The 21,933-nt window shown below is 33.7% G+C and overlaps 4 protein-coding genes and 2 long non-coding RNA genes across 10 annotated transcripts; 3 read left to right on the top strand and 3 right to left on the bottom strand.

Moving 5' to 3' along the window:
- The first annotated feature begins 282 nt into the window (after positions 1-282).
- On the top strand, positions 283-7,927 carry LOC105669341 (THAP domain-containing protein 1-like). Of its 2 annotated transcripts, XM_012362240.2 has the most exons (5): positions 285-1,532; positions 2,344-2,509; positions 3,670-3,780; positions 3,864-4,173; positions 4,817-7,927. In XM_012362240.2, exons 1-5 carry the CDS (start codon positions 1,435-1,437, stop codon positions 4,843-4,845), a joined length of 714 nt encoding a protein of 237 aa, XP_012217663.2. In that variant the 5' UTR covers positions 285-1,434; the 3' UTR covers positions 4,846-7,927. The 2 variants fall into 2 exon arrangements, with proteins under 2 accessions (XP_067216738.1, XP_012217663.2); XM_067360637.1 differs by having other exon boundaries at positions 283-1,532; positions 3,864-7,927.
- A 586-nt stretch (positions 7,928-8,513) lies between these two features.
- LOC137001568 (uncharacterized) lies at positions 8,514-11,628 on the bottom strand. The gene is made up of 2 exons (XR_010891543.1): positions 9,588-11,628; positions 8,514-8,845 (listed from the first exon to the last, which is right to left on the bottom strand). It is a non-coding gene; the product is annotated as an uncharacterized lncRNA (long non-coding RNA).
- Positions 11,629-11,765: 137 nt separating this feature from the next.
- LOC105668217 (putative nuclease HARBI1) lies at positions 11,766-13,131 on the top strand. Its single transcript, XM_012360488.2, has 3 exons — positions 11,766-12,075; positions 12,199-12,485; positions 12,563-13,131. Exons 1-3 carry the CDS (start codon positions 11,837-11,839, stop codon positions 13,129-13,131), a joined length of 1,095 nt encoding a protein of 364 aa, XP_012215911.2. The 5' UTR covers positions 11,766-11,836.
- Positions 13,132-13,845: 714 nt separating this feature from the next.
- On the bottom strand, positions 13,846-15,223 carry LOC105668288 (uncharacterized). Of its 2 annotated transcripts, none has more exons than XR_001100078.2 (3): positions 14,751-15,223; positions 14,219-14,400; positions 13,846-14,127 (listed from the first exon to the last, which is right to left on the bottom strand). It is a non-coding gene; the product is annotated as an uncharacterized lncRNA (long non-coding RNA). The 2 variants fall into 2 exon arrangements; XR_001100077.2 differs by having other exon boundaries at positions 14,210-14,400.
- Positions 15,224-15,525: 302 nt separating this feature from the next.
- LOC137001563 (uncharacterized) lies at positions 15,526-17,902 on the top strand. 2 transcript variants are annotated; one of them, XM_067360635.1, is made up of 3 exons: positions 15,529-15,764; positions 16,009-16,503; positions 17,132-17,902. In XM_067360635.1, the coding sequence occupies exons 2-3, from the start codon at positions 16,114-16,116 to the stop codon at positions 17,825-17,827; spliced, it is 1,086 nt and encodes a 361-aa protein (XP_067216736.1). In that variant the 5' UTR covers positions 15,529-15,764; positions 16,009-16,113; the 3' UTR covers positions 17,828-17,902. The 2 variants fall into 2 exon arrangements, with proteins under 2 accessions (XP_067216735.1, XP_067216736.1); XM_067360634.1 differs by having other exon boundaries at positions 15,526-16,503.
- On the bottom strand, positions 17,818-20,632 carry LOC105679539 (uncharacterized). Of its 2 annotated transcripts, XM_012379610.2 has the most exons (6): positions 20,472-20,631; positions 20,253-20,385; positions 19,823-20,062; positions 19,403-19,589; positions 18,539-18,723; positions 17,818-18,247 (listed from the first exon to the last, which is right to left on the bottom strand). In XM_012379610.2, exons 1-6 carry the CDS (start codon positions 20,490-20,492, stop codon positions 18,045-18,047), a joined length of 969 nt encoding a protein of 322 aa, XP_012235033.2. In that variant the 5' UTR covers positions 20,493-20,631; the 3' UTR covers positions 17,818-18,044. The 2 variants fall into 2 exon arrangements, with proteins under 2 accessions (XP_012235033.2, XP_067216739.1); XM_067360638.1 differs by lacking the exon at positions 18,539-18,723 and having other exon boundaries at positions 18,067-18,247; positions 20,472-20,632.
- Positions 20,633-21,933: the final 1,301 nt, after the last annotated feature.

The raw sequence follows: 21,933 nt of genomic DNA on the forward strand, positions 1-21,933 counted from the left end.
TTTAAAAGAAATTAATTTTTGTTTGGAATGTGAGGAAAGTTTTAAAAATAGTAATTTTCCAATTTGTATTAGACAAATAATATGCACTATAAATAAGTTGTTAAAAACGCGAGCCCACCAAAAAAATATTTTAAAAGTAATTATTAAACATTTTGAAAAGTGGAATATTAATTTGGATTGGCATGAATGTATAGAACATCATAATAGTATTTTTTAAATAATAGTACGTGTAATAGCGATAAAAACTTTAGTATGGTGGTGCAAAAAAAAAATTGTTTAATATCAGATATTAATCAGATTGAATATTTATTGTTAATATGAATTAAAAAATTGTAAAATTGTTATATATTTATAAGTATAAAATTGGTATGAAATATAAGTGTGTAATTAGAAAGATGAATTAGGTAGGATTTTTCTACTCTGAATCATCTGCCTGAAGAAGTCATGCTTTCCTTGTGGGCATTATCCGGGAAGGCGTGCCTTCAGGTATTGGCAGTGGTGGTTGTGGTTGATGATCTCAGAGGAAAGATCGGCTTCTTTGCGGTAGCGGGATATGCCGATCTGAGAAGAACTTTAGCTGTATGATGTATGAATGTGGCATGTATGAATTATGTTTTATTTACAGTTGTATTATTATTGTATTATTTTTGTTAGGTATGAGTGATGCATGTTGAGATGCTGTGGTGCATGTAATTATACATGCTTTGCATCTCATTTTTTAACCACACCGGATATTTAATAAATATCTATCCGACAGTCCGCAGTCTGTTAAGTGGGACGGAAAAATGAGCTGCATTGCATTTTTATGTATTATAAATTTGTTATTTTTGTAATGTTGTATTAAAAATTACAAAATATTAAATTAATTGTTTTAAAGCTAAGTAATTATATATATATAATATTATACATATAAAATTTATATAACAAATAAATGTTATAAAAACTAAGAATAATGTCTCTCAATTTTACTATAATTAATAATAATCATAATTAATAATAATAATGAGTCAGTAATCAGTACAGAAATGTGTGTATATATATATATATATATATATATATATATAGGTTATATGTTCCCGCGCGTCCCGTCAGTTCCTTATTTTCGATGGTACAAGGTATGGTGGCGCTGAAACCGGTCCCCCCATTTTAGCAAGAGCGAGTGTCGACCCCCTGGTAGTAACCAGACAGTTCCTTATTCCAGCGACATATCCATTGACGTATGAATATCTGGACGGAGCCCACAGGCGCGGGGAGTGAACATTTTAGGGGAGGAGGGGGCCGCCATATTGTCTGGCGACATTAGTCCTGCCATCTATGAGTAGACTAAGGAAACAACTGTGTTTTCGTCTGTTCGTCCAGTGCTCCAGTTTCTGTGTGACGTGACACGTGTATTGTGTGTACAAAAAAGTTATCTTAAAAAATAAATTTACAAAAATGCCGCTTTGTATTGCAATCGGTTGTTGCAATAAAAGCTACCGGAAAAGCAAAGAGCAAATTAATATTGAAAAAAATATTGAAATAACATTTCACCGGTAAGTATACTGTATATTTGTAACCTACAAAATAAAATTTGCTCCGGTTTTATATATTGAAATAAAGTAAAATTTAATGAAAATGTTTTTGCTGTTTGAGCGTCGAACAATCTCGTCGATTCATATAAATAATTTAGATTCTTTGTATTCATTATACATTATCCGTCTTTCGAGTTGTTTGTCTCTAACGCAAATATAGGCTTATTGACGGAAGCTCCTCGCGTGAACCGCGTGAACGCTGTTTTTACACACGGACTTAGGTAGATTGAAGCGTTCTTGGGGCGCATTCCTGCGGATCGGGGGGGTGTCAGGACACTGCCGCGATCCGCCGAATGCCGTGCTCGCTCTCTTGTGCGAAAAGCCACGACGCGAGTAAGCGGCGAGCAGCGATAACTTTGAAAATTCTTATTGAAGCAATTAATAGACTTGCGACTTCTATTTTATAAAATCGCGATAGCGTATCTAGTCAAAAAATAGTACTCAAAATATTAGACAAGCTAGTGATTGTAAAATTGAATCAGTGCGTGCGTGCGTAAATATAAGGTGCCGACGGTGCGCGTGTTCTGTACGCTCCGCGAGCCATCAACTACCTGAACTCCAACCTTTGAGATTATGCTAAGGCAAGAACGCTACAGCTTGAAAATATTATTTCAAATACTTAGCTATAATTTCAATACGCGATATATTACATATTAATGTTATATTTTTATATATTTAATTTTATAAATTTACATGTCATAACATTTTTCAAATGTACCTTGCATGCTACTATTTATTTTATATACAATTTAGTTGATATGTGTTTTATTAGATTTCCACAAGATGAATCAAAAAAATTAATTTGGGCTAAAGTTATGGGCCTTCAGGTGGAACGTTTACCCAAGTCTCCTCATTTATGCTCGTTGCATTTTTCGGACGATGACTTTGATCGCAGTTCTCAGACGCGAATAAGATTGAGAGAAAATGCCATTCCAATTGTAAATATCGTTTTATATTTGAATTATATTATCTTATTTATGTTAATATAATTCTGCTTGAAAAGTTTATTCGAGATCACATAATTGATATATTAAAATCTATCAAAAAATCTTTAGATTATTATTATATAGAGCAGTTATGATATAAAATTTATGGATAAATGTACACTGCCGCTTCAAAGTATCAGATCACCTACCGAAAATATTCGCTAATTTCAAATATCAATAACTCAATGTCTAATTATCGTACAGAGATGAAAAAAATGCAAATCAAAAAGGAAACTCCCAGCTTTCCAGTCGCGTTGATGAGCTCATGCAGATGTCACCTTGTCATTGTGTTAATTTACTAACGTAATTTTTTGTAATTTTTTTTTACTATTTTAAACAGCTCCCGCTTTTGTGAAACTAATCGCACATGAAAATTAGAAAAAGCATTTGAAAGCTTGTAGTTTCAGCTTTAATTTCGAGTATTAAGATTTTGTTTACAATCTTTTTTGTATATTTATTTTTTTTGTGCAAAAGTGCGGTATTTTTATAATATCTCTTATTTCGAAAACTGGACGCTTACGTCGAAAGGGAAAAAAGTTGCGTCTTGCAGTTATCTAGCGGCTGGAATTTATATTTCAAATTTTTTGGAGCAACTTTTTTTTCGCGTATTTTTTGTCCATCTCTATTTTTTTACACATGGTCAAAATTTAATTTTTGATAAATAATATTAAACAATATAAAAAATATTTATATATTTATTATTAATATTACAAATACATACATTCTTAACAAAATACATTTTTTAAATATTTTATGATTAGACAAATTAATATCTTATAATAAGAAAATTAGTATACATTTTAGTTTTATAAAATTGATAATTTTCATGTGCGATTAGTTTCACAAAAACGGGAGCTGTTTGAAATAGTAAAAAAAATTACAAAAAACTACGTTAGTAAATTAACACAATGCAGTGACAAGGTGACATATCTGCATGAGCTCATCAACGCGACTGGAAAGCTGAGAGTCTCCTTTTTGATTTGCATTTTTTTCACCTCTGTACGATAATTAGACTTGAGTTATTGATATTTAAAATTAGCGAATATTTTCGGTAGGCAATCTGATATTTTTGAGCGGCAGTGTATATATTAAAATAAATTTTATATTTACAGTCAAATATTTCAAAAGTTGCGGGTGCAGAAGAAGTCTCTTTGTCAAGTAATACATTGTCAGCTACTGTGTCAGCTACATCAACAGAGTCAGTGCACGAGGATGATTTGACTGTGAGTACTTTTCTCGAGCATAAGATTAATTTTATTTAACTAATTGCAATAAATAAAATTTTAAATATTATGTACAATTACAGTGCGAGCCGGAAATGCAAATAAGCAGAGAAGAAGTCGAAGACAGCGATACGATGACATTAAAAAGAAAAAGAGAAGAGTCTACTTCAGTTGATAATGCGTATACCGAGCGACTGGAGGATACACCACGGAAAAAATTACTGCGCAAAACGTTAATGAATCAGAAGAAATATTATGAAAGGCAAGTGCAAACGTTGAAACAAAAAAATAAGCGGCAAGAGAAACGGATCGCGCAATTAAATACAGTTCTAAAAGAACTGAAACAAAAAAGTTTATTAGCAGACGAACATGCCGATATTCTAAAAACAATAGGTAAGAGTAATATACATTTGTTAAAGCGTTTAACAGCAAAAAGTAAAATATCAAAAAACAAAAAAAAATTTCTTTCTAAAGAATATTCTCCTGAGCTTCGAAAATTTGCTTTGAGCTTGCATTATTACTCACCTAAAGCATACAACTATGTACGCACACATTTCAATTCATGTCTTCCACACCCAAAATCAATTAGTAAGTGGTACAAATCAATTAATGGAAATCCCGGTTTTATGCAAGAAGCATTAAATAGTATTACTGAACGAGTAAAAGCTGCAGATTATCCACTATTAGGCACTTTAATTTTTGATGAATGTCGATTAGACAACACATTGAATACGATGGTAAAAATTATAGTGGTTACGTTGATTTTGGGGATGGAATTATAAACGACAATACTAGCATTGCCAAAGATGTTTTGGTTTTTCTTTTTGTATGTATGAATGCTGCATGGAAAGTACCCGTGGGCTATTGTTTTATTAATGGAATAACGGCAGATCAAAAAAGTGGTTTGATTAATCAATGCATTTGCTTGCTGCATGATACTGGTGTGAAAGTGATTGGATTGACTTTTGATGGTGCTACCACAAATTTATCTACGGCAAAAAAATTACAATGTAATTTAATGCCAAATTCTTTACAGACTTGGTTTCCTCATCCAGTTACAAATGACAAAATATTTATTTTTCCTGATCCATGTCATATGATAAAGCTTATTCGCAACTTGTTTGGAGATATGAAATTAATTATTGATGGATCAAACCAACATATCAAATGGCAGTACATTTCAGATTTACATGATCTACAAAGACAAGAAAGTTTACATTTAGGAAATAAGTTACGGTCAGCACATATTCAATATAAAAAACAGAAAATGAAAGTTCGTTTTGCTACGGTTATTTAGTAAATCTGTTGCTCAAGCACTTCAACTTTGTAAAGAAAACTTATGTCTTCAACAGTTTCAAGATTGTTCAGCAACAATAGAATTTTTATTAAAATTTAATGATTTATTTGACATTTTTAATTCAAAAAATATGAATCAGTTTAATTATAAACAACCTATTAACTCTTGGAATTATACAAAAATAATGGACAAATTAGAAGAATGTAAAACTTATATTTTGAATTTAAAATTGCAAAATGGGACTCCAATTATTGATTCTGTAAGAAAAACGGGGCTTGTTGGATTTTTGATATGTATCGAGAGTTTAAAAGGCTTATACAATGAAGTTTGTGAGAAGCAGAAGCTTTTGAAATATATTCCAACATACAAAATAAGTCAAGATCACATTGAATTATTTTTTAGTTGCATTAGATCCAAGGGAGGTTACAATAATAATCCAACAAGTCGCCAGTTTAAGGCAGCTATTAAAAAATTGCTAATTCATTCCGAAATTCGAGATTCGGGCTCTGGTAATTGTATACCTCTTGAAAACATAGCAATTTTACACGTAACTTTTTCCCAAAATAGTGAACAAATAATCAATGCTTCAACTCCGTTACAATCATTAAATGATGATCTATAATTAAACTGTAATGTGACTGCAGACATTATAGAAGATCACGGGTACTTTCCAGACATTCGTAGAATCACCGAATTTTCGTCAAGAATTATTGTATATATTGCTGGATTTGTCGTAAGACATCTTAAAAAATCATTATATTGCGAAGAATGTGTTCATGCGTTAACTTCAGATGATAAAAATAATGACAACTCTATTTTGATACAATTCAAAAGCTGCGGGCATTTACAATGCCCATCGTCTAGTGTAACGAAAATTTGTCACGAAGCAGAAAGAATTATCCGCTTTGCGTTAGCAGAAAGTGGAGGAAAATTTATGAAAAAAAAATTTACAGATTCTTATCTTGTAAATTCAGTACTTCGGAAATTTACTGACTCCAATAATTTATTTAGTAATTTAAATGAACATTCACATGATAAAAATGCTTTGGAAAACCATATAGTACATTTGACAAAAGCAATTGCTGCCAAATATATTAAAGTTAGATTACATCATATTTGCAAAGAAGCTATGGAAGATAATAAACAAAGTAAAAGACACTTTCGCAATAAATTAACTTTGTTCCAAGGACAATAGTATTTCAAATTACTCTATCTTATTTTTTAATTTTTAATTGACGACTGTATACTATATCTCTTCCGATATTTACTGCAAGTACTGGAAATCTATAGTTTACGTCATGTACTGTGACGTGACGCTTTTCGAGCGCCGTCACAAGGGCGATAGCCCGGCCGAGGGAGCAAGGAGCCCTGGTGTTGCTCCTCGCGTGGAGAGAGCAACCCGCGAGACTCCACAATTTTTGCGCGTCGTTTGTATTGTAATTCCTGTTTTTGTACCGTAATACCGTTCTTGAGTTGTAAGGCGAGACCCCGTGCGGGCGGCGTTGCGTGTTTTGTGCCTCAGGGCGAAGACAGCATCGCCAGGGAAGCCGGACACCGGGGGATCATCCGCAGGGGCCACGCGTTAGTGACCCCACGAAAAAGGTCAGGTACCACGATTCCGTCGCCTCCGCCATCCAAGCCCTATCTAACTCCGCTTTGGTTTCAGCCACAAAGTCAAAAGCAACACAAAGACACGCAGCAGCGGACCTCGCCCGGCTGCAGACGGCTTCGAGGACCCCGAAGATGCTGCACCCGGAAGGACCGGAGTATGACCCGGCCAGCCTAACCAGTCTCTTCCGGGAACATCGACTTACCGACACGTTATCAGCCGAAAGACTTGAGGAAACCACAGTGAGCGGAAGGGGGCGCCCTGGATGAACTGTGGGCGGTTCTCAGGGGCCCCCCTTTTCGGAAAATCGGCAGGATGCGCAGGAAGGCGACGCGAATCTGGAAGGACCTAGAGGCAGAGCCGAGAAGAGTCACTGTTCGGTGTGACACAAGTGCGCGAGGACGACATCAGGGATTCAGCCCGACGACACCGAAGACGCCAAGGACGTCCAATCGTTGTAAGCCGCCTCTCGGGTAGCCGTAGAGTTCCGTCCGGTGATGGCTGGTAGCGTGAGTTCGTTTAATATGTAGTGTCTCTCACATTAACCGTAGTGTTTGATATCGTGAGCGCTCAATTACGCTCAATTACCGCATGTCCAGCCGGCCCCGGATATCGCGTAACAGTCTCTCTGTCTTGTGGGAATTCAGCGCCGACAGTCTTTTCTCGTTGCCGTTTCGTTACCGTTCGTTTAGTTACCGTACCGTCCTGCCGTTACCGTCTTTTAAAAGAAAAGAAAAACCGATTGCTACCGTTTTCTTGCGATACCGCTCCGTTACCGTTTGCCGCGTTATCACCGTACCGGAAGTACCGTGAATGTCTGCGGGCGGATTTTGATCCGGGAACGTTCTCCGCGAGATTGCGGTTACCGCCAAGTTCGCGTCTCGGCGAGAAACGGGAAAGCCCGCGAAAAATAGCCGTTCCGCGACATCTCAGTCCTGGCCGTTAGGCCCCCGTCGCTTAAAGTCTGTTTACTTGGCCTTTATTTGGCCTTCACCGGCCGTATCGAATGATCAGAGTATAAGTCCCGTGTTTACCGGATAGAGTCGGATCAGCGGCGAACTATCGTGATCGCATCTCCGTGATTTCGCGTATTTGTCTAACTTTATTCTTGTTATCGAGTAATTGGGCGAATGGCCCTGCTACCGCATTGAACCGTCTCCGCCGTATCGGCTCAGGCCGAACGCTGCACATCTTTACCCTTGTAAGCCAAATTATGGAAATACATTATTGTTAACTATTAAGTATTGAGTTGTCCTTGTGTTCGCCTCTCACTCCAGATATCTACGTTAAGTAAAAGAACTGCGCCCCTCTGCCATACTGAGCGGGGAGCGGCCGAGCAAATTTTGAGAACTATTAAAGTTACCGATACCGCGGTGCGATTATTCGCACCTGGCGCCCATTTCCGGTTACCGTTATCGCGTGAGTTACCTTGCTCCCGAATTGTGTGGAGTACCGCGAGTTACCGAATCGTGCAGTTATTGCCGATTTCGCGAGTTACCTTGCTCCCGACGAGCGTGGAGTACCGCGAGTTACCGAATTAAGCATCTGTTTCTGATACCGTAAGTTACCGAGTCGAGCAGTTATTGCCGATGCCTCGAGTACCGATTTCCATTGGGCGTGCTCCCTCGGATCTGGCGTGATTCCGAGCTAGTTCACGTCGCAGTACACTATCAATTTTTAATACTTGCAGTGAATATCGGAACAGCCTGTATCTCTAATAATATTGTATCAATTTAATTATCTAATGCTTGTATCTATCAATTTAAATATTGTAATAAAAATTATTTTATTTTACAAAAAAATATTATTTTGAACGATTAAAACCAGTCTCACTTCCTTTCCTTTAATTCAATAATACAATTCTTTCTATCAATTCATGTTGAATTTCAAACAGAGCGCCAAAATGTCGCCAGACAATATGGCCGATCCCCCGCCCCGCTAATGTCGATCCCCTCGCCTAAAATCCGACCTTACGCTCCGTCCAGATATTCATACGTCAATGGACATATCAGTCAGCCAGACACATAACAGTAAATCACTATATGCATAATTCCAGATCCATTTTTCATTATAATAGTATCCATTTAACGTCCAAATCCATCCAACACATAGGAATATTATGCAGGTTTCCCATGCAACAGAGTTCACAATAGGTTAACCTGCAAAAAACCAGAGTTAATGATCCATATACACGATAATCATTTTAACAAGCAAGTCAATACAAAATAGTGCAAAATAGCATCGTTCTTAGCATAATTAAATATTGATATCTCGTGTAAACAATGGTAACGACTGTTCATCATCGTCAGCGTTCAGCGCATGCAAGCATGTATTATGTGCCTCAAATACACATAAACATGCAGGATGACGCCCCACACACTAAATAACGAGCATCGCACCAATCTTCACATTTAACACCAGAAACAACAGTCAAAATGTTCAATAATCCGTAAATAATGTAGGTTTCAACACAAATATAAGTAACATAACCATTCTATACAGTTGACACATTGCACTCATGGTGCGCCATAAAGATGCAACCACATAGATGGGCAGTCTCAATGGCCCCTGCACAAAAGTCACTAGATTATGCAATTCAAGTTAAACGATAATAATTCATATAATTAATAATTCAAAACTGTGCTATATACACACAGGTGTACTATAACCTCCAAATAAAAATCTTGTATTATATATGAAATTAAAATTGCAAAATTAAAGGTCTACACGGAGTACCTATAAAATCAATTTCACAATAATTCACAGAAACTTCAAAAGAGTCCTTTACACAGTTAATAAACATAAAATTCAGTTGCCAATACAACTGCAATCAATCACTATATTAACATTATACATAACAAATGCAGTTATAGCAGTATCAAAACAAGATTCACTAATTACCATAAATCACTAAATGTTCCCTCAAAGTTATTCAGTATTGTTCCACAATTGTTTAATAGTTTTAATCATCTGTGCTATGTGCACAAGTGCACTATAACCTCAAAATCAGACATGTATTATATATGAAGTTAAAGAAATTTTAAAGTCTACATAGAGTACTAATAAAATTAACTTTATAATAATTCACAGGACCTTCCGTGGAATCCTTTTCAATAATAATTATCAATCATAAAGTTCATTTGCAAATACAATTGCAAATCAGTCACTGTATTCACATTACACATAAACAAATAAGTATAAGTATAAGTTTATCACGACAAATTTAAGTAATTAGTGTAAAATACTAATTATTCACTCCAAATTATTTAACATTATTCCATTATTATTTAAGCTTGTACAACGGTTATCCGGCATAAAAGAGTTAAGCACCACTGACTAAAGTACACCTCTTATAGAGTTATCCATAGATAATTCGGCACTCTAGAGGAGCAACTATGGTGTCCCGTAGGCCGTCACTTGCAATCACATATAAAGTAACTCACTTTAATGAACAAATATATTAATTGTAGCAATTTTATATGCCACCTGTCTCTACAAGATGCAATCGCGCATGCGCTGGAGTAATCCACGCACATCTCTTTTAACACAATTTATGATAAAACAACACAAATATATGAATAAATTGGTGCACAATTGGCCGCAAACGTTCTCAATAAAGATATTATTTAGTAATAGTTCAAATCAAAGAGCAAATATACTGAGCCTATACGGCACAAGGCATCATAACCTCACTATAGGAGTGAGTATCTTATTAACAAGATAAAAGTTTTAGAAAATAACAAAAGTAGTAAAACTTCACCAAATCCGGTAAAATTCAATGCGCTGAGCACGAATATCCACTTATTCCAATCCATGGAAGCCTCCAACAATCCAAAATAGGTAGCACAAGGCAGAGCTATCTGAGACGCGTCCGTCTTGCTCCGTGGCCACGAGAGACTCCAACCTAACCTAACCTTTTTTTTTTTTTTTGTTTACGGAGATGAGAAAAATCTTCTAGAAAGACACCCTGGAGCCCGTACTCCAAGGTAGTGCTGGATTCGACTGAGACTCGCATCAGAAATACCCGACAAAATCCATGAACCCGCAATCTCCACATCCTGACCAGAATCCAGCATCCATGCGGGTATGATATAGCTGGATTTCCAGAAGAAAATGGTTGCACCAGTCCCAGGGCTTCCCCGGATTCCCGATGACCATCTCAACCGCCTACCAGCTAAAAAACTCACCTCTCGCCCCTCTCTAGCCAAAAGAGGAGAAAAGTGGGATTACTTACAAGAGCATTACTCCACCTTTCTCCTGACCTTGCCATCAGGCCCTTACTTAGTTTAATCGGGTCATCCAAAATACTTAACCAACTAAATTAAAACTAACCAGAAATATCATAATAATACTCAAACTTATAATTAAATTCTTTACATACTATAGAATAGAACATTTATGACTTAGAGTCCTAACTAATTAATAAACCATTTATTATTTTCAATCCGAAGCCTCAGGATCAAGAAAGCCAACCGCCTGACTCCGATCCAGGGCCTGTCTTTCACGCTCAGCTACTTCTTTTCTACGCATGACCGTGCCGCAAAATTTGGAGAATGCCTTCCATTTCCCGACATCTTCCAAAATGAAAACCACGACAGAGGGTAAGTCCAACCGATCACCGATAGAGGCAATTAAGGCCTCCCTCTCTACATTCCAAGCCTGACAATCCTCTAAAGTATGTTGGGCATTGTCAACCCCTAGCAGACAATGTGCGCACACAGGCGAAGGTGCTCTATTTATTTTATATAAAAAGCTATTTAAGCATCCGTGGTCTGTAAGGACCTGCGCCATATGGAACGTTATCCAACCAAATCTTCTATTTGTCCACTCCATTAAATTTGGACACACCGCCTCTCTAACTCTAAAGCCGGTATTCATAGTCGTTTCTTATATTTAAGATTGTCTTAAGTCGTCGTCATCGTCGTCTTAAGATACTAATGTGGCTTTTTGATTGGTTCATAGCATTTTAAGACAAAACTTAAGACAATCTTAAATATAAGAACGGACTATGAATACCGGCCTAAGGGCCACTTTTTCCAACGTCGGTTAACTTTAACCGACTGTTACAGGATTGCCAACATGAAGAACAAAATATTGTAGTAGAAAGAGAAAATTTCTCTCATAACCTAAACAACTGTTGAGCTGCTGTCATGGATATTATTAATGATAATTGGTTTTCGGAATATGACAATTTTTATAATGATGAAAGTGATGAGTGTGATAATTTAAATAAAAAAAATTTCAAAAAATTACATATTATAAAATTACGCAACAATTATTTTAATATTTGTGAAGAAAAAGATTTTCAAAGAAGATTTGTAATATCAAAAAAAAGTTTTGAAATGTTATTACAAAAAATCGAAAATAAAATACAATATAATACTAATCGGTATAAATAATAATATTTATAAATACAAAACCAAGTAGTATAAAATAAATTTTCCAAAAAAGAAGTGTACACAATTACGTTTCTATGAACAATATTTTAATATCATTTTATGTGTTATTTCAGTAATGCTGCTATTCCACCAGTCATTCAATTATTGGTTGCACTCAGATTTTATGCAACTGGATGCTTTTTAATAACAGCTGCTGATTTTTGTGGAATTAGTGAAACAAGCGCTCACAAAATTATTCATAGAGTATCTCCTGAGATTGCTGCATTACGAAACGATTTTATAAAATTACCTCTTTTATCTGAGGAAATTCGAGAAAATGAACAAAAATTTTTCAAAGTAGCCAAATTTATTCGTGTTATTGGTTGTATGGATTGCACACATATTAAAGTGGAATCATTTGGTATGTAATACTTGAACTTATTCTTAGCTTACAAAATTATATATTTGTAATTAACAAATAATATATTTGTATTTTAGGAGGAGAAAATTGCGAATTATATCGCAATAGAAAAGGCTTTTTTTCTATAAATGTGCAAGTCATAATAAATGCCAAATTAGAAATAATTGATATTGTAGCACGTTGGCCAGGATCAACACATGATTCTACAATTTTTAATCATTCTAGAATTAAAACCTTATTTGATGCACATACATTTGGTGACAGTTTACTTCTTGCAGATTCTGGGTATCCAAATCTACCATATTTAATGACACCGTTGTTACATCCCACAACACCAGAAGAACATTTATATAATGAAGCTCAAATTCGAACACGTACAAGAATTGAAAGATGTTTTGGCATTTGGAAAAGAAGATTTGCTATTTTATCAATTGGAATGCGATGTCGCACAGTTGAAAATACATTTCCTATTATAATAGCAACAGCCGTTTTGCATAATATTGCCCAACAGGAACATAATTCAAACTTAATTAGTAATTCTGAACAATGTGATAATACTATTATACAAATACAAAATGCTGATTTAAATTCTAGAAATAATAATAATGAACGAGAAAAATTAATTTTAGAATATTTTAAAAGGTAATATTGAAATGAATTATATATATTATATATATATATATATATATATATATATATATATATATGAAATTATTACAAATAAGATATAATATGAAATTATGTATCTACAAATTTAATAATTGCAGGTTACTTTGAAGCATGTCAAAGAAACTTCAAAAAAACATTAAAGGCAACAATAATATATTTTATTAATTTTTTAAATATAAATAAATAAAAACAGATTATCAACTTAAAGAAAGAAATTGTTATTATTAATAACCTTTTACAAAAAATAATGACATTTTAGATGTATTTATAATAGTAATAACATTAAATACAATAAAAAATACAGCACCTTTATATTATTTTTTTAATATAATGCATTTGTCGTATTTAATAATCTGGTTTATCAAACTCTGATAATATAAACTAAAAATATGTTTTAAATAAGAAATTAAATAAATTCAACTTTTAAATTCAATGAACAAAACAAACATATTTCAGGTACAGAAGATTATCTCTTCAAAGAAACTTAATAGAAATAAAAAATTCAATCTTATCGAGTAAAATTCGAGTAAAAAAAAACTAATCAATAAAAATATTGTAAACTATAAACTAAAAGTTTATTTTCATATTATTCTAAAGATATTACCTCTTGTTCCTCAATTTTTTGTTTTATCAGTTTTTCTTTTTCTATTAATATTTTTTCTTTTTCTATAGATAATTTTAATAATTCTACTTTTAATTTTTCTGTTTCTAATTTGTTCTTTAACGTTTCCATTTCGTACATTTCTTTTTCTTCTATATTAGCTTTTTTATTACATGCTATTTCAGTATTTTTTAGTTTTGAAATCTTATTGCACTGGCTGATTTCATCATGCTTCCTTTTTTTACCAATAGTACATGTTGATGTTGTTGGTATATCCTCTTCTTTATTTTGTAACGGAAAACTTATTTGTGATTTTAATTTCTTGCTATTCCAAATTGTCCAATCATTAATTTCTTTATTCTTTATTAAATGCTAAAAATTTTAAATGTTTTGTGTTAAATATTATATATTTATATTTTGTTAATAACTTTGTATTATTGAGTTATGAATTTACTGTAAATACTTCAGTTGAATTGCTTTCATCATTTGTATCTTGTAAAATATCATCAACTGTTATAATGTTTTCTTTATTATAAATGAAATCTGAATCATAGGGATTTAATAATCCATTTGTTGCTGTTTTCCCCATAATTTCTTTAGCTCGTTCATATAACATATTTTTTTCTAAATTAGACACACCTCCACCTACAAATTCGATAACAAAGTATAATACTTTTCTAATTTTAACATTAATATAATAATATAATACCATTAATTATATTAATATACATATCGTCCCTCTTATACCAAAATCATAAATGTGCAAATTTTCTTTAATCTCTTTGTGAAATTTATTTTATACTACTTGATAAGGTATTTACAAAGCTAGGAGCTTCAGAGGATATTTTAAATATCCTAGGATATTTTAAATACTTAGTTCTGAAGCTTTGTAAATACAAAATCAAATAATACAAAATAAATGTTACAAAGAAAAATGAGATTAAAATTTGCACATTCGTGGTTTTGACATAAAAGGCACGATATAACATTTATACCTGTTTTATAAATTTCTCGCTTAAATGTAGCGCAATATTTTCTTGTTTCTTTTTTTATATTATCCCATAAATATTTTAAATTTTTTTCTGTTCGTTGTATCGTATTACGTGCATTAAATTCCTTTGTAACATTTGCCCACGTTTCATCTTTTTTTAAAATTATATTATTATTGCATTCTTTATTTTCTATTATGTGTCGATATAAAAAAATAATGTCTAATAAACTATTTTTATCACTAGTTGTGAAGTTTCTTGATCGTTGCATTGTTATCTATTTTTAATTGTTAATATATTTATATACTCTTTCACTTTTATATCACTTTCTTTTTATTGTGTATTTAACGTGCCGTCACCGTGCTAAAAGATTACAGGTTAGGATCAGTTAGAATCGATGACGTGTATTTTAGTTACAAGTTTCGAAGTTGGCTATTCTGAAAAGTTAACGGACGGTTAGGCTTAACCGACGTTGGAAAAAGTGGCCCTAAGTCTCGGCTCATTGCTACCCATAGCCTCCAGTTCCCGCTTCCAGGCCTGGAATGCGTCGAGTTTAGTCCTCATACCTAGTAATTCCCTAAATCTAGGGGAAATTTCTTCTCCCTGCATCTTAGCCATTCTAAGGCCGGCGTCACATAGAACCCGTAATCCGTAATCCGCACCGGAAGTCCGCAAAAGTTACTAGGGATTGCGTCCGTAACGTTACGTGTGTTTTATCTCCTTGTGTCCCATGGAGCCGTAATTCCATGAAATTTCCGTAAAAGTTACTAAAAGTTACTAGTTATTACTAGTAATGCTTTTTTTAATTTTATTTATTTAACTAAATTTGACGATTTAATTAAAATTTTTGTTAAAATTATAATATATTTTGTAGTTTTCTTATGAATAAAATACAAATAAACAATTATAATCTGTTAAATAAAAAATAGTAATACCGTTACGTGTGTATTTACGGCTCCATGGGACACAAGGAGAAAAAACACACGTAACGTTACGGACGCAATTTCTACAAGGAGGCATGTAAGCACGCAATGCAATTGCACTCCGACTTTAAATAAAAATAAACGTGTCATAATCTTAATAATTGTTATTTTTATAAAGTGACTTGTTTGACAATTTTGAAATTAGAAGCATAATGAATCTTCGGTTCATGTTATTAGTTATGATTACAATGTTGAAAAATTCAGTGGCTTCTCCATTTCATCAAAGAAAACTAACGTACAATAGAGTGATTTACATGTTTACAATTTATTTAAAATTGAAGAGACTGGAAAGTGCCAAAAAACAGAAGCGCAAGTGCTGGGTGCGACCGATATTTCAGCTGGAAAGAAGACGATTGCAAGGAGCAAGCGACAACTTGGTACTAGAAATGCAATTGAATGATTCAGACAAGTATTTCAATTACTTTAGAATGTCACCTGAAACATTTCAAAGACTATTAGTATTGGTTGGGCCAGGTATTACAAAACAAGAGTGTATCAGGGAACCAATACCTCCTCGTACTCGATTGGAAGTCACTTTACGCTATTTAGCATCTGGAGACAGTATGACATCAATTTCATATGCATTTAGAATCGGTCATAATACAGTTTCCAAAATAATAGCAGAGGTATGCGAAGAAATATGGACTACCTTGAAAGAAAAAGTTTTTTTGCAACTTAATGAAACTAATTGGCATACAATCAGTGACGATTTCAACAAAGACTGGAACTTTCCACATTGCATTGGAGCAATAGACGGCAAACACATTGTGATGCAGGTAAGAAAATGATATAAATCTCCCTTTAATTATATATATGCAGAACATCTAAAACTTATGCTGTTTCATCTCAGATAGCACATGATATCCTTCAAACATTCTAACAATATTATATTGTGTATGAGATATAATCTGTATGAGATATGATCCTGTATGAGATATAATCAATGTACTTTATATCAAAATCTAAATTTATACTCAATGTCAGCATATGAGTGAGTTGCATTGAAAGACTGAAAGGCAGAATTCTATAGTGGAATGAATATTTTCTTTCAATTTTTCATTAGTGAACCACACTACGATATTACCACTTTTGTAATATACTTCAGTGATAAAAGAACTTAAAGGAAAGTTCTAAACGGAACGCTTTCTCTCTTATAATTTTTTATCTGTAAATTATACGGTTTTAATAAATTGCGATTCTGGAAAAAGTACGGTTTTATTAATTCTATCTTTTGAAACTTTTTTCTTTATAATTAATCTATATATATATAGATATATATAACTAGATATATATAACTTTTTTCTTTATAATTAATCTATATATATATATATTGATAAAGTGTAATTGTGCTGGAACACATAATTATAAAACAATTATTTTTACTCCTATTGTTTATAATTTCAGGCGCCAGCTAATAGTGGCTCTTGCTTCTACAACTACAAAGGAAACCATAGCATCAATTTGCTAGCCATTAGCGATGCTAAGTATCGCTTCATAATTGTTGACATCGGAGCTCCGGGAAGGCAAGGTGATTCAGGAGTTCTCACTAACAGCGGGCTGATGAATCTGTTGGAAGACAAGAAATTAAAAATACCGCCAGCTGCACAACTTGATGGCAGTAACGAAGAATTTCCCTTCGTTTTTGTTGCAGACGAAGCGTTTCCACTCACGACCTACATGATGAGGCCGTACTCTCGAAGTGGAAATTTAAATATAACAAATAAAATTTTTAATTATAGACTTAGTCGCGCGAGAAGAGTCGTTGAGAGTTCGTTTGGAATATTAGCTGCACGTTGGAGAATTTTTCGTCGGCCGATTATAGCATGTACGTCAACTGTCCAAAAAATTGTCCAAGCTTCAACAGCTTTACATAATTTTATTATTACTTCAGAAGAACATCTGCCATTGCGAGAAAGACGCTACCAAACTCTCAGTACTGCAGATCGTGAAATAATTTCTATGGGATTAGTAGATATTAATAAAAGAAACAGATATCAAAATCTTGAAGCAATTAGAGTGCGAAATGCATACGCGTCGTATTTTGAAGATGTGAATCCATTATCGTGGCAGTGGGATAAAGTACTCGCAAATGATTTTTAGTCTCTATTTAAATAATCTTTTTAAAAAAGATGTACATATTTTTTTCATTAAAATCAATAAAATAATAGCATAACATTCTAGTAGATTTAGCTTTAATTCCAACAATTATATTTTTTATTTTAATAGTTCTTTGGAATAAAATAAAACTGCATATATAAAAATATTAGTTATTAATTATATTATCTTAATGTATCTAATATCTTATATATCTAATATCTTATATATCTAAATCTGAACTCTTTTCTACTTCGATTGCCCGGGTGAGAAATTCCATTTGTAAATCTCGCCGTTTGTTATATGGCAAACGCCGTAGAATATCCCCTAGCATATCGCAAAAGCTGTGCACTGGATCATGAATTGGCTGGGATTCCTTGAGGTATGACATCAACTCAGCTTCAATTTGTGTAATTTCTTCGCTGCCTGTTAAAGAGAAAATAATAATAATTGAGTTTTATTATAATATTGTGACGTCCTATATCCTGCACGGTTTTTCCTTGCGCAACTAGAATATATATATATATATATATATATATATATATATATATATATATTCTAGTTGCGCAAGGAAAAACCGTGCAGGATATAGGACGTCACAATATTATAATAAAACTCAATTGTATATATGTATATATATGTATATATGTATATATATGTATATAATATGTATATATATATATATATATATATATATATACATATATATACACATACGTAGTCGTTTCGAAACTCGCGAATTGCAGCTGACAGAACTATCCGCAGAACTACCCGGCCGGCTGTTGCTATCATTGCTTTTTTCTTCTGATTGGGGTCTTGTGAATGTTTCTATGTTGTCATCTACAGAAACATTTGATGGGTCTGAATTTTCGCGCAATGTCATCGGTAGGGAGCTGACTGTTCTACAAGATCATCAGATTTTATGTTATTATTAATCACATTTTGAAGCTGAATTTTATTAAGTTAAATATTCCTTTTTGCCAAGAGTCGTACAAATTTTAATTATGAAATATAGATTGGCATTCTTCATAGCACAATATATACATTAAATTTGTTAGGATAATACGAGCAATTTCAACGCTTTTTTAAAATAATAAATGAAATTAATGAAATAAATTCTCGATTGATAAAAGAAATAAATAAATTTATAGAAATATTCAAAATTGTACAAAAAATATTGAAGGGTTCATGTCATGAACATTATATGTGAATTATTTCAAATGTCCGTTATTTTATTTTTTTTACAATATAGCAGCCAATTTTGAAAATTATGGTGCTAACATGGACAAAACTCAGAAATTTATAATAAACATAATATGCGAATTATTTGACCTATTTCATTGATATTAAATTATTCACAAATTACCAGTAGCGTTCGAAATTTTGTCTTAAAAGAAAATACGCTTAACAATATTTAATTTTGTTATAAAATATAAAAAATTTGGGTGATGAGGAAACTTACAAAGCTTATTAGTAGCTGAAATAAATTGTTTAAAATTTGTACTATATTTTTACAATTTCGAAATAATTCTGCAAATTTCAGCTTCATTTAATAATTTCCATGAAATAAAAAATACTTACGGTCCACTCTGGATGACCGATTCTAAAAACTGCATTCTGTCATAGAAGCGGAAACTGCTTTTAACAGGCCGGCCATCTTCTGCACTTGATCCGCTCCGAACATAGCTCTTCATCAATTTTCTAGCTTTTGTATAATTGTCTCTTAAATATCCCCATCTTTTTTTGCATTCTACGGGACTCTTGACACCTGCAATTTTAACATAATTAAAAATAATTTTATTGTAATCGAAATCACGCTGCAGTATATCCACACAAACTTGCATAAGTGCATAAGCATATGCATAAGAAAATGAATTGGTTTTTTTATACATATGTTTATGTGTTATACAAATCCGTCTGGATTGGCCTGTTACCTCACTTTAAAAGTGATGCATAACCTTTAACATTAAATAATACACGATCACTACTTGATATTCATACCACCCATTATGTTGGAAACTTCTGTCCATAAGGCGTCGGTTTTCAACTTTGTCCGATTTTTGTAGCCTTGCGAATGATCCCACAAAGGCCTTTTCTGCTCGACAGTCTCGATAAGCAATTCGTCAATTGCATCTGCTGATATTAAGGCTGTCAAGCCATTCTTTGCAGTACTATCGATTTTTGAAGCACTGCTGCTGCTGTTTTGCCTCTGCTGCTGCTTCTCCACTGTCTCTGGAGTATCTGTAAAATAATCATATTTCAGTAATTGTTATAGTATTCTTGAGGTATACAATTCCTTTCAATCATATCTTGTATAAATATGTAAGGAATATGACATTGCAATGTGTAATATTTTTGAAATGTTGCTGAAAGGTTAAATGATTATATCGAACTACGCCGAAATATACATTTTGAAAGCATTGTAACATACTCATTGTAACAACTTTGTCCTTGTCGACAACTATGACATCCACTTCCTCATCGAATGTTGCAAAACATTTATGTTTTATTAGTTCGTCCATGTCGTCCGACATTACCCACCCGCAATAGCCACATTTCATTCGCTGTAAAATAAGATACATTTATTAATAATTTATATTTATAACAGCTTGCATATATCAAATAGCATTTAATATAAAATAATATTTACTGCAGAATATATAGAAGTCATCGTGAACACTGACACAAAACCTAAAATTTACGCGTCAAACGCCGTAAGTGAGAGAACATTCATACATGAAATATCTAAAATACAGACAGACGCAATCCCTAGTAACTTTTGCGGACTTCCGGTGCGGATTACGGATTACGGGTTCTATGTGACGCCGGCCTAAGTCGTTCAAATATAACTGCCAGTCTCCTCGCCGAATACTCGACTGGTAAAGTACCCGACAACACCATCGACGACGTGTAAGAAACCGTCCGATAGAGACAACATACCCTCTGTGTGATCTTTTTTATAACCTTCTCCATCATTAATCTAGCCGCTTTATTTCTATTAAAAGATTCATACCAAACAAGTGCCCCGTATAAGATAACCGAGAGCACCATATTTAGATATAATTTCCTCTTCTTTTTATTCGGACCCCCACAATTGGGCATGATCCTTCCAAGAACACCAATAACCCTTCCAACTTTCGCAGAAACCTGTTTGAAATGGTAGGAAAAATTCCAATTGCCATCCAAAAATATCCCTAGATATTTCAAAGTATCTGAGATCCGTATATCTTTATCCTTGATAAAGATACTCTTGGAAGGACCACACCCCAGCACAGAGGCCGGAAAAACCATGACCTCTGTTTTGTGAGGCGAAATCTCCAATTTCACGCGCTCAATAGCCTTAATCACTATATTTGCAGAAAACATAGTCCTCTCCCGGACCACATCGTAATCCTCGCCCGACACCAACAGGATGGTGTCATCCGCATAGCCGAGTACCCAGCAATTCTCCGGGAGGGGTAAATTCAACACAGAATTATAACCAATATTCCACAGAGTCGGCCCAAGAACCGAACCCTGTGGAACACCACAAGACATCCGCGAAACGCACCACCATCCGCATTAATATATGTCAAGCTTCTTTCAGATAAATAACTAGATACCATCCTTTTCAGATACCCAGGGAATTCCATGGAGGTCATGGCATCCCAAATAACGTTCCAGGGCATAGAATTAAAGGTATTTTTTATATCTAGGCTGACTCTGATAACTATCCTCCCCATATTAATTTCCCCTGAAACTATTTCACGTAATCTTAAAATTGCATCAATAGTAGATTTTCCCTTTCTAAATCCAAATTGATTATTTAAAAGAGATCCAGTTAAAGCTAAATGATCATGAATTCTATTTACTATAATTCTTTCGAAAAGTTTCGACGATTCGTCTAGGAGACAAATCGGTCTATACGTGCCGGGATCTAGCCTCGGACCATCCTTCTTCTTTAATAAAACTAATCTGGCTTTCTTCCAAGATCTAGGGAATTTTCCTTCCTTTAAGCATGTGTTAAAACACGATAACCAAACCTCCATAAAGCTCCCCGCGCATCCCGAGAGAATACCCCCCAGAATCCCGTCTGGACCCGGTGCCTTTTTGCATCCGCGTATTTTTTTAAA

This window comes from Linepithema humile, chromosome 8 (genome assembly GCF_040581485.1).
Source record: "Linepithema humile isolate Giens D197 chromosome 8, Lhum_UNIL_v1.0, whole genome shotgun sequence".
Taxonomy (NCBI): domain Eukaryota; kingdom Metazoa; phylum Arthropoda; class Insecta; order Hymenoptera; family Formicidae; genus Linepithema; species Linepithema humile.

What these genes read in the sequence shown, in the direction of transcription:
- LOC105679539 (XM_012379610.2), bottom strand. Translation starts at nt 20,492, where the DNA reads ATGACTTCTATATATTCTGCA. An exon ending in TGACTTCTATATATTCTGCA is followed by an intron (nt 20,386 to 20,471) that starts GTAAATATTATT and finishes CTTATTTTACAG; the next exon opens with CGAATGAAATGTGGCTATTG. An exon ending in GGACAAAGTTGTTACAATGA is followed by an intron (nt 20,063 to 20,252) that starts GTATGTTACAAT and finishes ATTATTTTACAG; the next exon opens with ATACTCCAGAGACAGTGGAG.
- LOC105669341 (XM_067360637.1), top strand. Translation starts at nt 1,435, where the DNA reads ATGCCGCTTTGTATTGCAATCGGTTGTTGCAATAAAAGCTACCGGAAA. An exon ending in ATTGAAATAACATTTCACCG is followed by an intron (nt 1,533 to 2,343) that starts GTAAGTATACTG and finishes GTGTTTTATTAG; the next exon opens with ATTTCCACAAGATGAATCAA. An exon ending in TGCACGAGGATGATTTGACT is followed by an intron (nt 3,781 to 3,863) that starts GTGAGTACTTTT and finishes GTACAATTACAG; the next exon opens with TGCGAGCCGGAAATGCAAAT.
- LOC137001563 (XM_067360634.1), top strand. Translation starts at nt 15,880, where the DNA reads ATGAATCTTCGGTTCATGTTATTAGTTATGATTACAATGTTGAAAAAT. An exon ending in GCAAACACATTGTGATGCAG is followed by an intron (nt 16,504 to 17,131) that starts GTAAGAAAATGA and finishes TTATAATTTCAG; the next exon opens with GCGCCAGCTAATAGTGGCTC.
- LOC105668217 (XM_012360488.2), top strand. Translation starts at nt 11,837, where the DNA reads ATGGATATTATTAATGATAATTGGTTTTCGGAATATGACAATTTTTAT. An exon ending in ATACAATATAATACTAATCG is followed by an intron (nt 12,076 to 12,198) that starts GTATAAATAATA and finishes GTGTTATTTCAG; the next exon opens with TAATGCTGCTATTCCACCAG. An exon ending in TATTAAAGTGGAATCATTTG is followed by an intron (nt 12,486 to 12,562) that starts GTATGTAATACT and finishes TTTGTATTTTAG; the next exon opens with GAGGAGAAAATTGCGAATTA.